The sequence below is a fragment of the Watersipora subatra genome, chromosome 3, assembly GCF_963576615.1.
Source record: "Watersipora subatra chromosome 3, tzWatSuba1.1, whole genome shotgun sequence".
Lineage (NCBI taxonomy): Eukaryota > Metazoa > Bryozoa > Gymnolaemata > Cheilostomatida > Watersiporidae > Watersipora > Watersipora subatra.
In genome coordinates, this window is record NC_088710.1 from 68,464,555 (window position 1) to 68,484,880 (window position 20,326).

At 35.4% G+C, this 20,326-nt stretch overlaps 1 protein-coding gene and 1 long non-coding RNA gene across 3 annotated transcripts in view; one reads left to right on the forward strand and one right to left on the reverse strand.

The window, feature by feature from the left end:
• Positions 1–8,347: 8,347 nt before the first annotated feature.
• The window catches only part of LOC137389637 (BDNF/NT-3 growth factors receptor-like), a 33,040-nt gene continuing 21,061 nt past the window's right edge, over positions 8,348–20,326 (forward strand). For both annotated transcript variants that reach the window (XR_010978076.1, XM_068075699.1), the window contains exon 1: positions 8,348–8,479. Coding sequence is in view for 1 of the 2 variants with exons in the window: in XM_068075699.1 (XP_067931800.1) it covers positions 8,358–8,479 (122 nt within the window). In the remaining variant the exon portion in view is untranslated. The remainder of the gene's footprint in view (positions 8,480–20,326) is intronic.
• LOC137391935 (uncharacterized) lies at positions 12,157–12,952 on the reverse strand. The gene is made up of 3 exons (XR_010978188.1): positions 12,782–12,952; positions 12,577–12,668; positions 12,157–12,445 (listed from the first exon to the last, which is right to left on the reverse strand). It is a non-coding gene; the product is annotated as an uncharacterized lncRNA (long non-coding RNA).

The following is a 20,326-nucleotide window of genomic DNA, read 5'->3' on the forward strand; positions in this document are numbered from 1 at the left end:
CAACCAAACAACGCTATTATTATACATCTTTTTCACAATACATCCATTCCAAAACGCATCCGTGGGAGAGTATAATCGCGACCCAACACAGCAGCAATACAATTAAGTAGCAGTCTATGACATTGGCACAAAATGTTTTACAGTCTCACAGAGAATTCCGAAACCTTTTATAAACCTTTTATAAACTTCACACATAGATAAAAGCTTTTGGACACATGTGTCTTCTGTTGAATAATCTGAAAGCTGTGATAGCTTCTGCGTTGCATTCTGTGCCATAACTTAGTCATGGTCTTGACAGAGATGGATTTAGCTCGTCAGGCTGTCTTGACTGACAGAGGGGTAGAGGAAACATGCTGTGGCATGACATATTATGTAACCATATGCAGGAGTTAATGTTGGTTATTAACCTTCCAAGCCAGAGACAAATCAATATTCTAAATGAGACGGATGGTTGTGATGTTGTTAAGCTTAAAAAACTGTCTTTGGACCGATTGGGTCACCTGCACCCAGAATCTGTTATAAACTGACTAGTGACTGTCAGAAATAAGATGTATCGTTATATGTGACAGCTTACACAAGAAAACAATCGTGTGAATCACTGAGAGCAAAACAAGCCAGTTCCGACGGAATGGATTATATGTCATAATGGGTAATAAAAGGGGAACCAGGAAAAATAAACCTCATTTATTAATTGTGATTATTGTGAAAGTTGAAATGTTGGAAAGCTGTCAATTAGAACAAATTGTAAAAACAAGAAATGGATACTATTTTTAAACTGAACGGTTGAACGGAAATAATATTGTTTCAACATGTCAAATGCTTAAAAATGACAGCTGATGGTATGACCCAAAGTTCATGTCTTTGTGACTTGCAGTTTAAATTTGTATTTGGGGTTGTGCAATTCTAACTTCACAAGTCAATGATGAATTATAGTTATCTCAATATGTGATGTAGTTTTATATATTATCTATGTGATAAGGGATGCTCAAAGACTAACCATCAAATATTAAGTAAAAGTAACATGTTTAAGAAGGTGACACTTGAACTAAGCGTATACTGCATTGACTCAATTTGCCTTCTCTGTCTCTACCGCTTATACTTTGTTTTGATTTGAGTTTATTTTCATCATGAAAACAGATGCGCACAGAGACATAAACTAATTAAATATACATATATGAATGAGCAATCATAATACAATAGAGAGTAATGAAGGCCCACGTGCACAGTAGCAGGGCTAATCAAGGTGCAGGGCTGAAGTTGACATTTTTCTTAATATAATAATGTTCACATATTAAGACCTAAAGCCATCCCAATGAGTCAAGTAGATGCTTCTTTAAAGCAATCCTAAAACTATTTGAATTTTCAATTTACCTGATCGATATTGGTAAGTCATTCTAAATACCGGACAACTGGTAAGTTACCTGTCGATGTCCAGCTGTAGATGTAGACTTAGGGTAAGGTAAGGCATAAGAAGAATAACGAGTAGCATAAGAGTGTTGAATATGAGTGTCAGAGTAGAATGATGAATGAGCGAGAATACCTAAACGGAATTTGTATAACTCTTTAATTGGAAGAACATTAACCTTTTTGAGCAAATCAACTGTGTGGTCTTTTAATTTTTTGTGGAAGATTATTCGCATTAGACGCTTTTGAATCAGGAATATTTTATTCAAATGACACTGCAGCATTTCCCTATACTTCTAAACAATAAATTAGTTTACTGTTTATTAAACTGTTATAAAGCAATATTAAAATGTCAGTTAGAAAAATTTCTGAGGCTTTGAAAATTATACCCAAATGTTTATGCAGTTGACTTATCATATAATCAGTATAAGAAGACCAGTTTACTGAGTTGTCAATAACTACTCCTAACAGTTTCCCAGTTGTAACATTATTTATTGGCTTACCGTTGATACTTATATTTTGGCAAAGTCGAATTTATTTTGATGATCTTTGATTATTATAAAATTTATTTTATCAATGTTAAGAGTTAGTTTGTTTGCAGTACACCAATTTTGAACTCTGTCTACAGCTGAATTGATTTCATGGATATTATCATTTAATTTCTTGTCAGTAAAAAGCAGATTTGTATTATCAGCAAACAAAATAGTAGAGAAGGGTTTCGAATAATAAATTAAATCATGTATATAGAAAAGGAACAATGTAGGGCCAAGGATAGAACCTTGTGGAACCCCACATTCAATTTGTTGTGATATTGATAGAGTAGATTTATTTAAATATACTGACTGAGTTCTATCAGAAAGGTAATTTTTAAATAGTTTGACAGTGCTACATGAAAAATTATAAGCTGTGAGTTTTTGAAGCTTGCTCAACTCGTATAAATCCTTTTTATATTCACTTGGAGTACAGTATGTCCTTAGACTTCTATGGCTATTATTGACAAGATCTCCTGTATCTTTAAAGGTGAGAGTGCCAAGAGTGGGAAAAAAGAGAGATAACTTGAGAAGCTGATGGTTTGATTAAACTAGAAATACATCCTTTATATCTCCTGTCTGCAGTGAGTACACCTCCAGGCCCATATTCTCTAGGGCGGCTGGCCGGCTGAGCCGCCCCAACTTTTTAGGAGCTTTCCGCAGCTAAGTACAGTCAAACTCGGATAACTCATCCTCGGATAAAATGTAACACTTCATCTCAAACACAAGGTTAACTCGAACGAATTTGTTTGGTCCATTCCCACGCAATGATAAATTGCTTCAGATAACTCGACCTCAACATCATTTATTCGAAAAGTTATTTGCCCAACGGCTATGGAGACGGTTTTTATCGCTCTAGAATATCACTTTATTCCAAGCCATAGAGACAAACATCAACTTTTAGTAGTTCTTAGTCGTCATTATTATCATCATCAGTGGCAAAATATTCTTGTTAACGACTTTTATAAAGGTTTACAAAATATCAAGTTTTACCAATCATTCGCTTGGCCATGTCTCATCGGAGGCGTGGAAACCTCCGTATGAACTTAAAATAAAATCGGTAAAATTGATCTTTGTTAAAACGCTCAAAAGAAAAAGATGTCTTTTTTCTGAGTGTTTCAACTGCGGTCAAGTTTTGCCTATTTTAATTTAAAAACGTCTCGTCAGTCACATCACCTAAAACAAAACAAATCTCAAAAAATAGAAAAATGTTGATACTTTCCGATAAAATTTTGTAAAATTTCATGCGAGTGTTCCGGCTGAGACCTTACATAAGAGAAACCTGTTGGGGGCTTACACCGCCCCTCCACACCTCCAGGTGTTCATAACTAGTCGCCTAACATTAGCCGCCCCAACTTGCAACCAGTGAATACAGGCCTGTACACCTCTATGACTTTTTCAAAAAATCTTAACTAATGCTGTGGTACATATGCTAGGAATGCAAAGGCAGCTATCTGCTGCTAACAAAATTATTATAACCTAGACAGCACTCCCCTGTAGCATCAAATAATGCTTTTACCTGGCATAGTAAAAACTACTGTCTTATACTAGTGTAGTAACTAATACTGTCTTATACTAGTGTAGTACCTACTACTGTCTTATAGTAGCGTAGTAACTACTACTGTCTTATACTAGTGTAGTAACTACTACTGTCTTATACTAGTGTAGTAACTACTACTGTCTTATACTAGTGTAGTAACTACTACTGTCTTATACTAGCGTAGTAACTATTACTGTCTTATACTAGCATAGTAACTACTACTGTCTTATACTAGCATAGTAACTACTACTGTCTTCTACTAGTGTAGTAAGTACTACTGTCTTATACTAGTGTAGTAACTACTACTGTCTCTAAATACTACTAACTACTAACTATTCTGTCTATAAATCTAATGTCACAGATAATTATCAATGAATATAAGTTTGTTCTCAAATGAGCTAGTGGCCGCAGAGCATGCTTAGAGTCCAGTGTTTTAGGCATTAATATAGCATGATGACCATTCGTAGTAAGGGAATCTTGCTGTCCGCTTCTTTCAAGACTTTTGAGCTGAGGCTAGTTCTGCCTCATATTTATTTTGCAAATTTTTAAATTGCTTATGCAGCCAACTATTCATGTCTGTAAATCTGCATATATTTTAGACATATCAATGCACGTTTTTGCATTTAGTTTAATCTGGTTTTATATGGCTCTATATAATCTTTACTATAGTAAGAGCTCTGTTTGTCTGTCTGTATGTCTATCCAGAGCAGCAGTAGGCGGACGGGAAAAAAAGTTTCAACGTATAAGATTTGAATTCCGGTCATACGGTCATGGCGGAATGCACCCCTATTTAGGTGGACATTAAACCCGAGGCAATAGTCCTCTTCTTGCGATTGCATCTATCGAATATAATCCATACCAACTTGGTACCACACATCTACCTAATCCGCACTTCTCTTTGTCTCTGTTCATTTTTCCATATTTCTTTCTCATCGCTTGGCTTGTCAAGCCTACAAGACATTTAGTGCAAAACATAGCATTGCTCTGCCTTTTTGTGAGCAGCACTAAAAATCTACAGTATCGCTGCCTCAACAAACTGGAGTCGTGTTCGATTGTAATAAGTAGGTCAAGGTAATATTTCATTTTATATTCTGATTTCTTTTGTTTACAAAATACTTGCAGAGTTACAAAACTTTTCTTTTGAAATTATATTAGCTGCATGAAAGAGACTATTTTAAACATCCCAGTATGGATGTCTCTGGTATAATGTGTATGGCATCCGATTTGCTTATACACAGAACATCAAACAAATCTGAAATTATAGCTATGCACAGAGCTTTTCCCTCTCTCAACCCGCTGCCTATAAACTATATGTAAGACTTATGCAAATTCTCTCTATTTGAAATACATCGTTATTGGACACAGACAAGCCAGCAGCGTAACTCTACATAATATCCGAGTGTCACTAGAACTCTATGTTACAAAGTTTCTTTAAAGTATTTTGTGCAACTCTGTGGATGCATGGTTGCTGTGGATACAGGGTTGCAATGCTTGTACAACTCTGTAGATATGTGGTTACAATGTTGTACAACTATGGGGATACAAGGTTACAACGCTTGTGTAACTTTGTGGATACATAATCACACCGCTTGTGCAACTCGGTGGGTGCATGGTTAAAATGCTTGTGCAACTATGTAGATAGATGGTTACGACGCTTGTGCAACTCTGTGACATAGTTACAACACAGTCTAGGGACTCTGCTTTACCAACCTGGTTAAATAGCTAAAAACAACTCTCTGCCCTCTCTTGACAACTCTCTGCCTGGTCTAATGACACTGCTTGACAAGGGGTGAAAGGGTGGACTGACAACAAACAATGAAATCATAATAAATTTGATGGCAAAAGGGTGGAGCACAAGGGTGACAGCTTGCCAAAGTGTCAGCTGGTCATGGAGGGGATGGTTTGACATGGGTCCACAACTAAACTCATATCTGCTTTGTATTTCAATCTCAACCAACTCATAAAGGCTATGCACAGATATTACTGTGTATAGATATTTATAATCTAGGGGGAAGATGAAATCATATGCACATTTCCTCTTTTTGAGTTTCGCCGTTATTGCTTTGTTTGAGTAGTCAGAATTCTCATCAGTAAATATAAAAAGAAAATATGGTAACAAAATAAATTATGTAAATATAATAAGTATTCTGCTTTTCTATTTCATTGTTGACATCTTGGTCCTTTTACGCCTAAAAATCTTGTCACCCACAAAACAATTTACATTTACTTTTGTAAGCTTCTTTTCCACAATATCTCTAAGAACACAGATTTGAAGCATAATCCTACATATCTACAAGTGTATACAATTGCCGAACAGGCTATAAGTTTTCATCCTTCAATTAAATACGCATAGTCTGAGCTCCAGCAAACCCGTACCGATTACAAGTACATATACGAAGAAATACTCTTGGTAATCCTTTAAGCTATTTACTTGCAAAACACAAAAATATGTATGAAGCTTGCGCAGCGACCCTTTGCACCTGGCAGGATTTCCATAAGTTATTCTATCCCTTTTACTCTTTCACAGCCTTGAGGTCAGGTCACCTGGCTGTGAATCTGAAAAGATCTATTCATCATGAATTACTGGCTATATAACAAGCACTGACCAGATTTGTCGGCTGCAGACGTTCTGCTAAATGGCAGCAGACGGCTTGTATATGACTCTAACGCATCAACATCGTGAATATGCTGCCATTTTCTGTAGTTCTTTTAAATAATATATTTTGAAATTGAGAATGGAAGAGAATTACATATTTTAGCGTGGGACAAGTCAGTGGCTAAAACTGACCTCATTCGCTACTAACAACCAAGAATACATCTTTATCTGAATATGTTAGGGTAGGTGAAGGTGGTATTGTAGAGAGAAACATAAGTCACAGTTTGTTTGTCTCTATCAACCACATTACTAGTTTGTGAGCAGAAGGTAATAACAAGGAGTAACCCCTACAATGGTAACCCTAGCAGAGGTCAGGAATGAGAGAAATAAAAGCACATATATATTGCACTATAATCTGTGCTGACAACCTTTTACTATAGGTTAGCAACAATCTGTTGCCATCTTCATAGCACACAGGCACTGTTTATCATTATACAATATGTTTGATATTTATACATGCGTCATTTTTGTAGTATCTCTGTTACAGTGAGATATGTTATTATGGTATATATGTTATGGTAGTATATATGTTCATATCTAACATCTTATATATACACCTTTTATGGAAATGAATTAATGAATTCGTATGTGGTCAAAGTGAAAAGCTAAATAAGTTTGATGCCTATAGTATTTTGTTGGAAGTTGAAAGCAGTAAAAGATTTTGAGTCATTGACACTTTGTGACCCAAGTCCCTCCTTTAACCAGCCCGTAAATAAACTAGTTGTGCACCCAGCTGTCAATGAATGTCTAAATGAGAAGAGAGCCCGTTATATATGACCATCCATTACAGCTCACCTCATAACTACTGATTGAAAAGTGGAAACAAAAGATAATTTATTTGCTTCATTGCTGACAGTATGGGTAGGAATAAAGATGATTTGAAAACTGATTTTGAATGAGCCTCTGACACGTCATCGAGGAACAATGACACAGCTGCATGGCTCGGTAATAATATTGTCGGCTCTCATAGCTGCGTCTCAGTATGGAATCGGATTCTATGGATTATAGTAGATTATAACGGTGTATTTCACCAAGACAGTTATTAATAATGTAATGTTATTGAGACTAATGGGGTGGAGGTGTCACACCGAGAGATCCATGCGGATAGCGTATACTCAACTACGACAGGTCTGTTATTAATTACCATAGCGGCTCCAAAGAGGTAGATTGTGAAATATTCTTTAAACTCTGATCTCACATTTATTTAAAGGGATGGAAAGGAGTTTGAATTGTCTGACGGTGTCACTGGGTTTATGGTTTATATTGCATTTTAATTGCGTTATTGCGTTCTACTTAAAAATGTATGCTAGTGGATCATTCATTATCATATAGCCGTGTCTGCTTGCCAGGTTTTTCTTGTAATATGTAATGACATGCTGTTGCAAGAGAACACCTTGCACAAGTCTTAGCTAGCACTCCAGCATTGACCATAAAGTTATACTTCCATCGTTATTCATTTCTCACTATATCCATCATATATCTACCCGCACTCTTATCTCCTGAAGTCATAGACCTACCCGCACTCCTATCTCCTGAAGTCATTGATCTACCTCCACTCCCTATCTCTGGTAGTCATAGATCGAACCACACTCCTACCTCTCGCAGTCATAGAGCTACCTACACTCTTATTTCTGGAAGTCATAGATCTATCCGCACTCCTTTCTCGCTCTTTCTCCTTTGTCCTAGTAGTTTTTAAAACAAGAGATTACATACATGTTGCTGAAAATTTTATTTCTGTAACAATAGCGAATACTGCACCACCAACAATATTGGCTATGAAGTTATGATTTTAGACTTGAGTTGAAGTCTTGAATGCAAATGCATCATATCTATGACGCTCATGAATACCATATAAGTGTGTCATATTCACACAATTTGTACGTACCAAGCTATGCTTTGCATGACTAAATCACATATGCTTACGATCTGTGCATACTAAATGGGATGCCATGTATATGAATTGTGTGTGTGTGCATTGTGTGTGCTTATCATGTGTGTGCATTGTGCGTGCGTATCATGTGCATTCTTTACGCGGATATCGTACAGACATTATACAAACAAACTGTGCTTTGTTACAGGCATGAAAATGGTAAGAAAAGGAGAGATGATAGCAGTAGTAGTCTTCTCTTGTTTAGTTTCCACCCTCACCGCTGGCCCGCTGCTGTTTCCAGTCATCACTACTGCCAGCCTCCCACCACCACCTACCTACTGGGATGCTTCTAAGCAAATGATCCCGGCTACCTTACCGTCTGGCTGCCAGCTGACCAATGGTAATACGCTACTTAGCTGCCATAGAAGTGCCAAGTTTCCTGTTCTAGATGAGCAATATGCAGCAAAAATCGTTGAAATGTAAGTAACATCCTTCAAAGCCCAAGTAATAATGACAACAATGCATCCATTAAACCTTTCGATATATCTCTCGCACCTACATGTATGTCTAGCTTAAAAATGAGTCAACGTTAACATTTTGATTCCCAGACAAGAAACTGGTATTAAACGTGGCTACTGCTAATAAAATTGTACCTTTGTACCATGCAGTCACCACCACTGTAGTCTTTTGATATCTGCTGTCACCTGCTGTTACCTGCTGTCACCTGCCAAAATTAAAGAGTTTCCCTGTTGCATATCACTAGAATTACTGGGCTGACAAGGAAACCATCAGCTAGTTCATTAATTAAAACAAATATTATGAACCTTCCATCCTGCCCCTCTTTATGCTCAACTGAAAGTTTTTTAGAGTAAGTATTAATATATGTTTTTTTTATATCTCATATAGTGGAAGGGATAAGACTTAGCGATTAAAATGACACAGAAAAGTTTAAAAAATGGTTTCTACATATCAGAAAGGGCAAGAAGCGTTAGTAGTATATAGAGAGCAGATCTACACATAAAAGTGACGGATCCAGCGGGGGGATAGAAAAAGGGGGTTGTGAATTAAATTGGCTAGGGGTGTAGATTGAATCGTGTGGAGTTGAATGAGATGTTGGGGTTTGGGGGGAAATTGTGGTGTAGAGTAGGGGGTTGAATTCGAGGGGTTACGGATCCGCTCCTGGCGTAATCGGCGGATTATCTGTGGATGAGTCATCGGATTAGCGGGGGATGAGTCATCCGATTGAACGCGGATTATCGCGGGATTAGTCGGGGGAATCGTCGCGGATTAGTCGGGCGAATCGTCGCCGATTATCGGTGGAATAGTGGGGGTGAATATCTGGGACATCGAGGGCTGGATGGTTTTCCGGAGTGGATCTCGCGGATTATCGAGGAGAGCGAGAGATTACCTAGCGGATGAGTGAGGGGGTTAATATCTGGGACACCGAGGGGTTGATTTTCCGGAGATTGTTATATATTTGGTTGAATGAGAGATAAGTTTTTATTGTAAAATATAAACTATAAATGTTACAAAAAAATTCAAAATCATTCTGTCATTCGTTTTAAAAAGGAAAGTTTTGGAATACATCTTTCATCAATTTCTGTGTCACATCGAAGAACTAAAATAAGAGTTGATTTTCCCAAAGAATTGAGAAACTGAACAGGAAGTAACAAATCTAATCCTTCATTATTTCCAATATTATCATATATGAAGGTATCTTTAGGTGTAGTAGAATTTGAAATAGGTTGAAGATTACAGATAAAGTCAATATCTTGAAAATTCGATCCTGGAGGACATTGCAACATTGAAAGAGTAGAGTTATATCCACATAATTCTCCTCTGTAGAATAATTTGAAATCAATTAGAATATCGATTGTGGAATTTTGAACTGAATATTCACATTCAGAATATGTTAGAACTTGCTCAGATGAAGCTGACACTATAGGATTAAGGTATAGGTTTTTTCCATCTGTTTCATCTTCATTTAGTAGTTCTTTACACGCAAATCTGTGATTGCCTGGTAATGGATAACCACAATGAATGTAGTCCAATGGAAATATTCTTCCGCATGTTTCATTATTCTTGTGATATAAAGTAGTTTCTTCGAATGGAAGTAGTAATGAAACTTCAAATTCATTGAGTGTTCTGCTTAAGCAGTTATTCGCATCGGTAACATATTGAATTCTTTGATTTCCATTTATTATTCCCGTAAAGCGTAAAATGAGAAATATTATAATGTGCAAATTCATTATAGTCATAGTGTCTTTTTAAAATACTACTCTCTTGACTGAAGTAGGCAAAGAAAATGCATAAAAAAGTATGTCAATATAATATATATAGTTCATTCTTCAAAATTATCTTGAAATACTATACAAAAAAAAGTTATTCAATTCTATTTGATGAGTCAATCCTTCTTGGATATAAAGTGATTAAATATAAAGAATTATGCAAAGTCTAACTGTGATGATTATCAATTCTTCCCATTGATATGTAGGAGTTCACTGAAGTAACGATTTGTAGCATGTTGATCATTGGTTTCTCCTCTCAAATATGGATAAAGTCTTGTTTCGGTTAATATTATGTTTGAAGGTGTGTTCCAATCAAGTGAGGATAATAATGATAGTTGGACTTTGTCACTCCTTGGTCCGATTTGAGCAGATTCCAAACACATTCCAATATCGAGTTCGGCAAAAGTCTCATGAAGTTCTTGTCGAGTCAATCCTTCATTTCCATATCGTATTTGCATTATTCTAATACAATATTGACATCCTCGAGCTCCCTCGAAGCATCCACACCGACTTTCTAAATATGTTACGAAACGTTTATAGATATAGAATCCGATAACATAGTAAAAAGTTTCTTCAGTAACTCTTCTGATGAATTTTTTTGTGTTTTTCTTTACAACCACTCTTGATAATTGTCCATCCTTAAGATGAGCTGGAATAAACTCCTCTAGAAATATAACCGACATTGTTTCTGTTTTCTTCATTTTTTTTTTGTTCCTTCACCAACAGAGCTAAATTGAAGAATGGTGGAGAAATCTAGAGGAGTAGACTTAATATCATTCCGAATCTTTTTTTTTATTTTCATCCAACAGATTTTTCATCTATAATTACATCATCAATTTCATGCTCGATTTCCTCTTCCACGTTTTCTCCGATTAATGGAAATTGTGCTATATGAATGAGTCTTCTGAAGAGCAGTTGTTTCGTTTCATCACGTTGAGTAGGATGAGTCATGTAGTGCCGAATTCTATTCCAAAACACGGTTTCAAAAATCGTTTCTTCCATCGTTTTAAAATCGGTCGCGATAAATCTGTTAATCCATTCTAAATCAACCTCTTTTCCAATTTTACCTTCTCGAATGGTAGCTTCAAGATCAACCCATTCAAAGGTCATCTTCAAATCTGAGGGTGTTATCGATATTTCTTTTACACATAATGTTGATTCCAAACATTCCCTGCATTCCAACGCACTGCAGACACAGTTGGACTTTAATCTTTTCAATGACACAACTTTTCTAAAAGCAGCTGTTCCTAGAATGTAGTATAAACATTCCTCGGTAAGATGTGTACGAATTTGTTCATTTTTGTCAAGATGAACCAAGATGTTATCTGGGATTATTTCTGCAACCTCGAATGGAACAAAATCTTTAATCAGAATGTTTTGAGTCATGTTACTATGAGAAAGTCTACATTCGAAATGATTTTACATTGGATAGTATATTGAATTTATATGAGCTTAGTTATATATTATTGATATTGTATATACAAAAAGAAGAGCCAATGAAGAAAATAAAATTTTATAGTAATAATACATCGAGGAGCAAAACTCTACTATCATATATACTTAACAACAAATTCACTTCTAAAAATTATGCTAAAATATATTCTGTGCTCACTCCATCGTTACATACTCTTCTTTTTGAATAAAAATATGTTAATCCAGTTCTAAGTTGAGTGTATGAGAACACTCTATTGTCTTTTTTTTACAAAACCTTTGTTTACCCCTTCCTTGGGAGATCTTGAATGTAATACTTTTAAAAAAGTGTCTTTTGTAAAACTATTCGTAGTTTTACTTAATCCTTTACTGCTATGCTTTGTACAATGAGTTTCATCATTCCAGCAAAAGTAAGTCTTAGAATTTAAGGCTACTATTCCATGTCCTGAAAATTCTACTTTGAATAAACCAGGAGTCCTTATATCATATTGATATACTTCTTTGCAACAATTTTGTAATTCCCACAACTTTGTAGGAACAGATTTACAGAGTTGGAAATCATCCGCGTGTCGATCGCAATACATCCTAGGAAACCATTTTCCATATTCTTTGTAGTATATATCAGCGATCTCTTTTCTAACGATATTATCCATAGGTGCTGAAAGAGCCATGTAGGCACTATCTGTATCCATCGCCACATACTGGAAGTCCTTTCTGTCGAAGTATCTAAAATAAAAAAATTTCAATCCTTAATTCTTGTTATCTTAGTATTATAATACTCCCATTTCAAAAATTATCATTCAAATGTTTTCCATTATACATATTTTTTTCTAAAAGATACAAATGAGATTACTTACCTATCCATGAAGTCATAGTAGAACTCCAACATCCGAAGTTTAGCCAGTTGTAATATGGAGAATCCGATATGTACAGGTATATCCATTTTCATCTGAATAAATATATATATACAGTCCTATTAGATTCCTTTACATATATTAGCTCAAGTAAATTTTTCATTATGATTCAATTATATCAATAAGATAATAAATATATACTACTAACCGAAGGCTTGTGTTGAGTCAACTCATAGAAGCTATCAACGATTTCCTCCAAAGATTCAAATCTGTGTGATCGTATTCTCAAGGATGCTTCATAATCTCCTTGAATATACTTGACATTTCGATGTTTTAATTTCTCAGTGATTGTTTTCCCGTACGATGAATTTCCAATGAGTTTATTGGTTGTGGCTATCAACTCTTGGTCAGGATCTTTGTCACCAGCTCTTCTAGCATTTGAGACAGATTCTCCAAATGACTGGAAAACTCTTCTAGGGGTGTATTCTATGGCTTGATATATTTTGGTTATAATCAATCCATGATTAAGATACCATTTTGCTAAAGTGGTGAGTAGTAAAATTTTTTCTCCAAACATACTCCCCACCAAAGTTCGTTGTTCTTGAGGTAGCATTCCTTCCTTTTCAGCAAATTCTTTCATACTTTCACTAAGATGATTTCTATTCAAAGATGTATTCTTGAAAATGGGGCTCATTTCTGAAAACTTTTCGTATAAGTTTTCAGGAACAGATATATCGCATTCAATGAATCCATATATCTCCCCTTTTATAATCTGCTGAATAATCTCATCCTCGGTGGCAAAGGAATTGGAAGGATAAAACTCTTCGTTGAAGATACTAATAAAGTTCTTAATCTCGGTGTTATCCTCAATCATCTTGTTCCATTCACACTCCCAGATTCTTACTAAACGATATCCAAGTTCTTTAACATATTCTTCCTTCTTTATCGTTTCCTCCAGAACTTCACTCATGGGTCGATTCTTATATGGATGTATACTTATTCCTTTGGTCTTGTTACAGTTATGTCCATGCCAGAAACATCCATGAAATTGAAACACTGTATTCGATTCTTCACAATATCCATCAACAGGAAGATTATGTTGTCCAATTCTAAATTCTTTATCGTTGTTTTCATGTAAGATTTGAATATTGTCCTTCCAAGTCAAAAATTGTAACCATCCATGAGCAGCCATGCTATTTTTTCGAGAATGAGTGTATGCAAATCCATTTTCGGATCGTCTTATTCTAGGGTTTCCAGTAGGCATTTCTTGCATCATACTCCACAAATATAATGCATTTGCATCAACTCCTAGAATAAGTTCACAAAGTTTGGATTCCTTTCCAAACTTTCTTTCTCGAATCAGTGTTTTCTTCGACTCATGAAGTCTGTGAAAAACAATGCTAGGTCCACCTACGATATTGTCCTTGATAGTAAAGTAAATATCTTTATCACTTTCCTTGATCAGACAGACAGGTTGACAAGCTTTGAAATGATGTGATGAGATTGTCTGATGATGAGAACTCATAAGATGAGGAGGCGAATCTGAAAGTTTCAACATCCATTTTACTGCCAATCCAGGAAGTGAAATGGCATCTTTCAACATATCGATTCCCATGGTTCTGTAAACTTCTTTTTGTTTTTCTACAGCTTCAACAAATGGTACTACATCGAGATTGTTGTACCATACTAGAAAATCTTTTAACGTTTTCATCTTCTCTTGTTTCCAAATGTTTAAACAGATTTCATAATCAGCATCCGAAATATGTTCATCTCTCAAAGAACTGTAAAAGCATTCTTTAGCTGGTAGAAACGGTTGTTTCAACTTCTCAAAATCATCCATATATTCATAAGGATAGAATCCTTTTTGTTGAGAGCATTTGAAAGCTTTGAGATACTTTGCATAGGAAAATCCTGGAGCAATGAAGTTGGAAATATCCAAGAATTTGAATCTTCTTGATTGAATACAGCTCATCTTGTTTGTTCTTTTCACTACAAAATCAAAATCTTCGTCTTCTGTGTCTTGAAGACATCGAAGTAGAGGTCCTTTCATCACATTCAGGTCGTAGTTTTGTGAATTAAATCCTAGAATCGGAATACATGAGATGAATTTGTCGAAACGATTAAATAAATGACAAAATTCCTCTCTTGAATGGTATACTCGAGGATTGGAAAATTTGCAGGATTTAAATCTTTCTTCAACTTTGCCTTGCTTTTCAGCTTTTGCCTTCATCAACTGTCTAATGTAGTAAAGTTTTTTTTCAAGGATATCCCGGGCTTCATCAGCAATTTGGGAAATATACTGAACAAAAGAAGATATACAAGAATCAGTATCTCCCTCACTTACAAAACACTTTGGATCCTTAAATCCGGGTACATTTGAACAAACTGATATACTCATCAATTCGTGTCTCGATGTGAATGTAACCGAATTGGAATTTGGTGGAAGGTCGGATTTTGGAAGATAACACTCGATATCATAGGTGATTAAAAAAGGATAATAAGTATCTTCCTCAGCCACGGATATTCCTATCTCTCGTTTCAGTTGTTCGAAAATTGTAGGTGTTGCCTTAAACTTTCCTCCTTCGAAGATGAAGTTTGTTACTACTTCTTGACTACATTTATGTCTATTGAAATTTCCTCTTTTTGTAAAGCTCACTTCACAGGAAGGACAACTAAACCCTTTAGTATAAGCATTAACATCCTTGATGAAACTGAAATGAGAGTTCTGCAAATCGAGGAAGAGTTCCTTTCCCTCTTTTTGGGACGATGTCCAGATGACTGTTGAGGTTTCATCAGCATTCAGAGAAAATACGGTTATACGGAGGTCAAAACATTTCTCAAGAGAAATTAAGTCTCCTAACTCAATTCCAGGAAAATTATTCATCAGAACTTTGTTGGATGAGGAAGAAGAAATGTGATTCGAGTACTTTTGAAATAGCACCTTCACAAGTAGCTGTTTTGGTCTTTGTCTGGTGCAACTACATCGGTTTGAACACTTACACATTACCTTCAATGCTAAACATCTGAAGAAACAGAGATTGTCTGTGTAAGGAGTGCAGCTATGAGGAATGTTATGCATAGTGATTACATGTCGATTGTTAAGAATGTGAGTCGGAAGATCTGAAGCCATTCCTATTTGCCCCATTCCAATCAATTTATAGAAATAGAATGAAATATTGGTAATTACATTCAATTTCCAAGCTGTATTCGGGCGTTCTCGAATCGCTATAGCAGCAAGATCTTGTCTTGTCAATTCTTCAAAGAAATTCTGTAGTTCCTGTCTTGTTGTAATCAGTTTTGCTTTTTTGAAAATTGTAGCATTATTCGATGAAGCATGAAAATATCTTAATTCTCCTGAAGTTTTATGTTCAAGAATGCATCCCACACTACAATTTAACTTAGCTCTTGTTTGTAACCCATTCCAAGTTGTCAACATCTCGTTCCATATTCTTTCCGAATGGTTTGGAGTTGGAAGTTCTGCTTGAGGAATATTTCCATTCCATAAATTTACGTTTAACGTTTCAACAACTCTTCCTCGTCGTCTTTTTGTTTTCATAGCATTCCAATATCTTCTTATTAACTCATCCCATTCCTCATCATCATTAACAGGAATGATATCCTGATTATCTTGTTCTCTTTCATTTTCGATAGGAACGATGGGCTCGACTCTATCATTAATACCAACTAAATTGTCATCATCAGCGTCCACTTCATTTTCGTTTCTTTCGATTTGATTTGTAGGTTGATCAGATAAATATCTATTTTCTTCGATTTCATTTGTATTTTCTTCTTCTGATACATCTGATTCATCGGATTCATCATCAGCAAGATTTCGAGTAATAGGAGTTACTGTTATCTTAGATCGACTAAGATCTCCTCTTCCAATTTGAGTTGAAGCAGAACGAAATGAAGAATGATGAGAAACAATCTTTACTTTTTCGAAAATGAAAGGGGGATTGGAAACTTGTATAATAATCGAGGCATCATCATCATCATCATATTCGTGATATTGTTCCGAAGAATCATTAGTTGATGTTGTAAACGATTCTGAACTTTCATTCGATTGGAGATGAATGTGTTTAACATGTCTTTTGAGGTTTGATTTTTTGTTAAATGAAGTCGAACATTCTAAGCAGATATATTTATTAGCTGAAACGGATGATACACTTCTTTCCCTACTTCTGCTTCTTTCTCTATTATCAATTGAAGTGGAAGGAGCAGAATTTTCCGATGAAATTAAATTATGCTCTCGTGAAAGCTTGAACATCTTTGAGGAAGATTTCCAGCTGCCAAGAATTAAAAATCTCATTTTACTATTCTCTCTACATTTATTCATTCGTTAAAAATTTTTTCCACCAATTATTGTAAATCAACTCACCTCATCAGATTTGCTCCAGTCTCCTTCTGAATGGGAAGATGCCGGATACATTTCCTTGATGTATTCAAATTTCGGAGATATATAATCCAGTGAAACAGAGATAATCCAAAGTTCTGAGAGAAGATTATACATAGATATCCAAATTGTAGAATTAATCCAAACTTTTGTGAGATATATAATCCAGTTAGTTCGGAGAAATATAATCCAGTGAAACAGAGATAATCCAAAATTCTGAGAGAAGATTATACATAGATATCCAAATTGTAGAATTAATCCAAACTTTTGTGCGATATATAATCCAGTTAGTTCGGAGAAATATAATCCAAAGTTCTGAGAGAAGATTATACGTAGATATCCAAATTGTAGAATTAATCCAAACTTTTGTGAGATATATAATCCAGTTAGTTCGGAGAAATATAATCCAAAGTTCTGAGAGAAGATTATACGTAGATATCCAAATTGTAGAATTAATCCAAACTTTTGTGAGATATATAATCCAGTTAGGTATAGAAATAGTTCGAAAAAAACTCTCGATAATGGTGAGTCCATCAAACTTGGCTGTATTTATACTAGTCAAGTTCAAGGAGGTGGAACCTGCACAAAAGCTATAAATCACTTCTAATCCAACTTGTCTCACTCAACTTTCGCGAAATTGGATTTCGCGAAAGTGAATTTCGCGAAATTGGATTTCGCGAAATTACACATTATATATATTATATAGTCAACTTTCGCGAAATTGAATTTCGCGAAAAGTGAATTTCGCGAAATTGGATTTCGCGAAATTACACATTATATATATTATATAGTCAACTTTCGCGAAATTGAATTTCGCGAAAAGTGAATTTCGCGAAATTGGATTTCGCGAAATTACACATTATATATATTATATAGTCAACTTTCGCGAAATTGAATTTCGTGAAAAGTGAATTTCGCGAAATTGGATTTCGCGAAATTACACATTATATATATTATATAGTCAACTTTCGCGAAATTGAATTTCGCGAAAAGTGAATTTCGCGAAATTGGATTTCGCGAAATTACACATTACATATATTATATAGTCAACTTTCGCGAAATTGAATCTCGAGATTTTCAATTTCGCGAAAAGTCTTCTGATATTATGGATGATGCAACTAAATTTATCAAAACTCATTAATCATTTGATGAGGAGAATTGTATATAACCAGCAGAATTTTACTAAAACGATATCAGTTCTTCATTCAAACTCAGAGAATTAACACACTACACAACTATGGAGGATAATACTCAATCTGGAGTGATAAAACCTGGATCGAATAGTTCAGTGAAGATGACGAAAAAGAGAATTTCACCTGTAACTCTTTCTAACACGGCTCCTTCAACGAAGAAGAAGAAATCCAACCAAATCGAAACGAATTTGGAGCAAAGGGTAAAAGATGTGGCAGACAAGTTAAGAACATTAAGTAAGGCTACTTTAATGGAAGCAAAATCACTGCAGAGAATGTCAGATCTTTCAATAGGATTGATTATGGAGGTGACAAAAACGGAAGAAGCTCATTCGATCCATGGAGCGTGCTGTATTATTCACTTCAACTATGTGGAAAATGGGATTAGTAAATCTACTGCTGTATTTGCTCCAAAACGATTTCTGGATGGATCGCTGTCTTATCCAAGTATTATGGTATATCTTGGATTAAAACCTAAGGCTAATGGACAGGGAAGTTACCATGATTTAAGAAGAGTAACAGAAGGAACCTCAACTCCCTCAGACATGAAACGTACTCTAGCCAATCTGAGATCGAAGAAACTTGAAAAACTTATACAACATTTCGAGATTCGTCATCTCAAGGAGTTCAAAGCACCATCTATTTTCCACTATCACAATGTTGGAGCAAGTGAATACAAAGATGGTGAAGGCAATGTGGATGTGGTACCAACTGTAGCATTTTCAACCAAAGTTGATGGAGAGGAAGTTCAAGGAACTTTAACGATGCCTTCGAGATGTGCCCTTTCGTTGAAAGAAAATTGTCCGGGTATCATTATATACAAGGGGCTAGTAACATCTCACAATACTCGCGAATACTACGATGTAGTAGTCATGGGACATGAAGAAGCAAGCAGATTTTACGAGAGTTCGGTACAATGCAAAAAGGATCCTTCTATCTCACTTATTTCCGATGACGATGAGTGATTGATGAACAACTCGATACAAACTTCGTTTTAAAGAATGTACATGATCATTTTCTTATATATATTCAATGTTTCATTTATACTATATTATCTTTATTCTGACTTATCTACTTGTACACTTCGTTTTAAAGAATGTACATGAACATTTTCTTATATATATTCAATGTTTCATTTATACTATATTATCTTTATTGTGACTTATCTACTTGTACATTTCATATATTTCAAGTTAAACATAAACTATTTTATTTTTATTGAAACGAAATGATGATGGGAATAATGAATAATACATATAAATATATCTTTTAAAGTGAATAATTTTGTAATAAAACTGATCTTTCATTCAACATATATGAAAAACCGAAAATAAAAAATCCTTAAAATTCTTAACCATTCAAGAGCTTCAACATTACAAAAACATCAAATCTTCAAAAAAAATAACTTTGTACATAAACACTTTCTCATATATATTCAACGTTCTCAAATATATAACATTCTCCACTTTGCACATAAACACTTTCTCATATATATTCCATGTTTCAAATATATAACAATCTCCGAAAAATCAACCCCTCGGTGTCCCAGATATTAACCCCCTCACTCATCCGCTAGGTAATCTCTCGCTCTCCTCGATAATCCGCGAGATCCACTCCGGAAAACCATCCAGCCCTCGATGTCCCAGATATTCACCCCCACTAATCCACCGATAATCGGCGACGATTCGCCCGACTAATCCGCGACGATTCCCCCGACTAATCCCGCGATAATCCGCGTTCAATCGGATGACTCATCCCCCGCTAATCCGATGACTCATCCACAGATAATCCGCCGATTACGCCAGGAGCGGATCCGTAACCCCTCGAATTCAACCCCCTACTCTACACCACAATTTCCCCCCAAACCCCAACATCTCATTCAACTCCACACGATTCAATCTACACCCCTAGCCAATTTAATTCACAACCCCCTTTTTCTATCCCCCCGCTGGATCCGTCACTTTTATGTGTAGATCTGCTCTCTATATACTACTAGCGTTTAGCCTGTAATCTTTTATCTGCTTTTAAAGATGGGGTGAAAATGTTATCATAAAATTATTGTTGTTACTCTTATGCTATTATTATGTTATTGAAAACTGTTAAGATTTTACAAGCTTGATTCAGCGGTTATATTTTAATATTTAGATTTATGTCAAAAGCAATTTTGGAT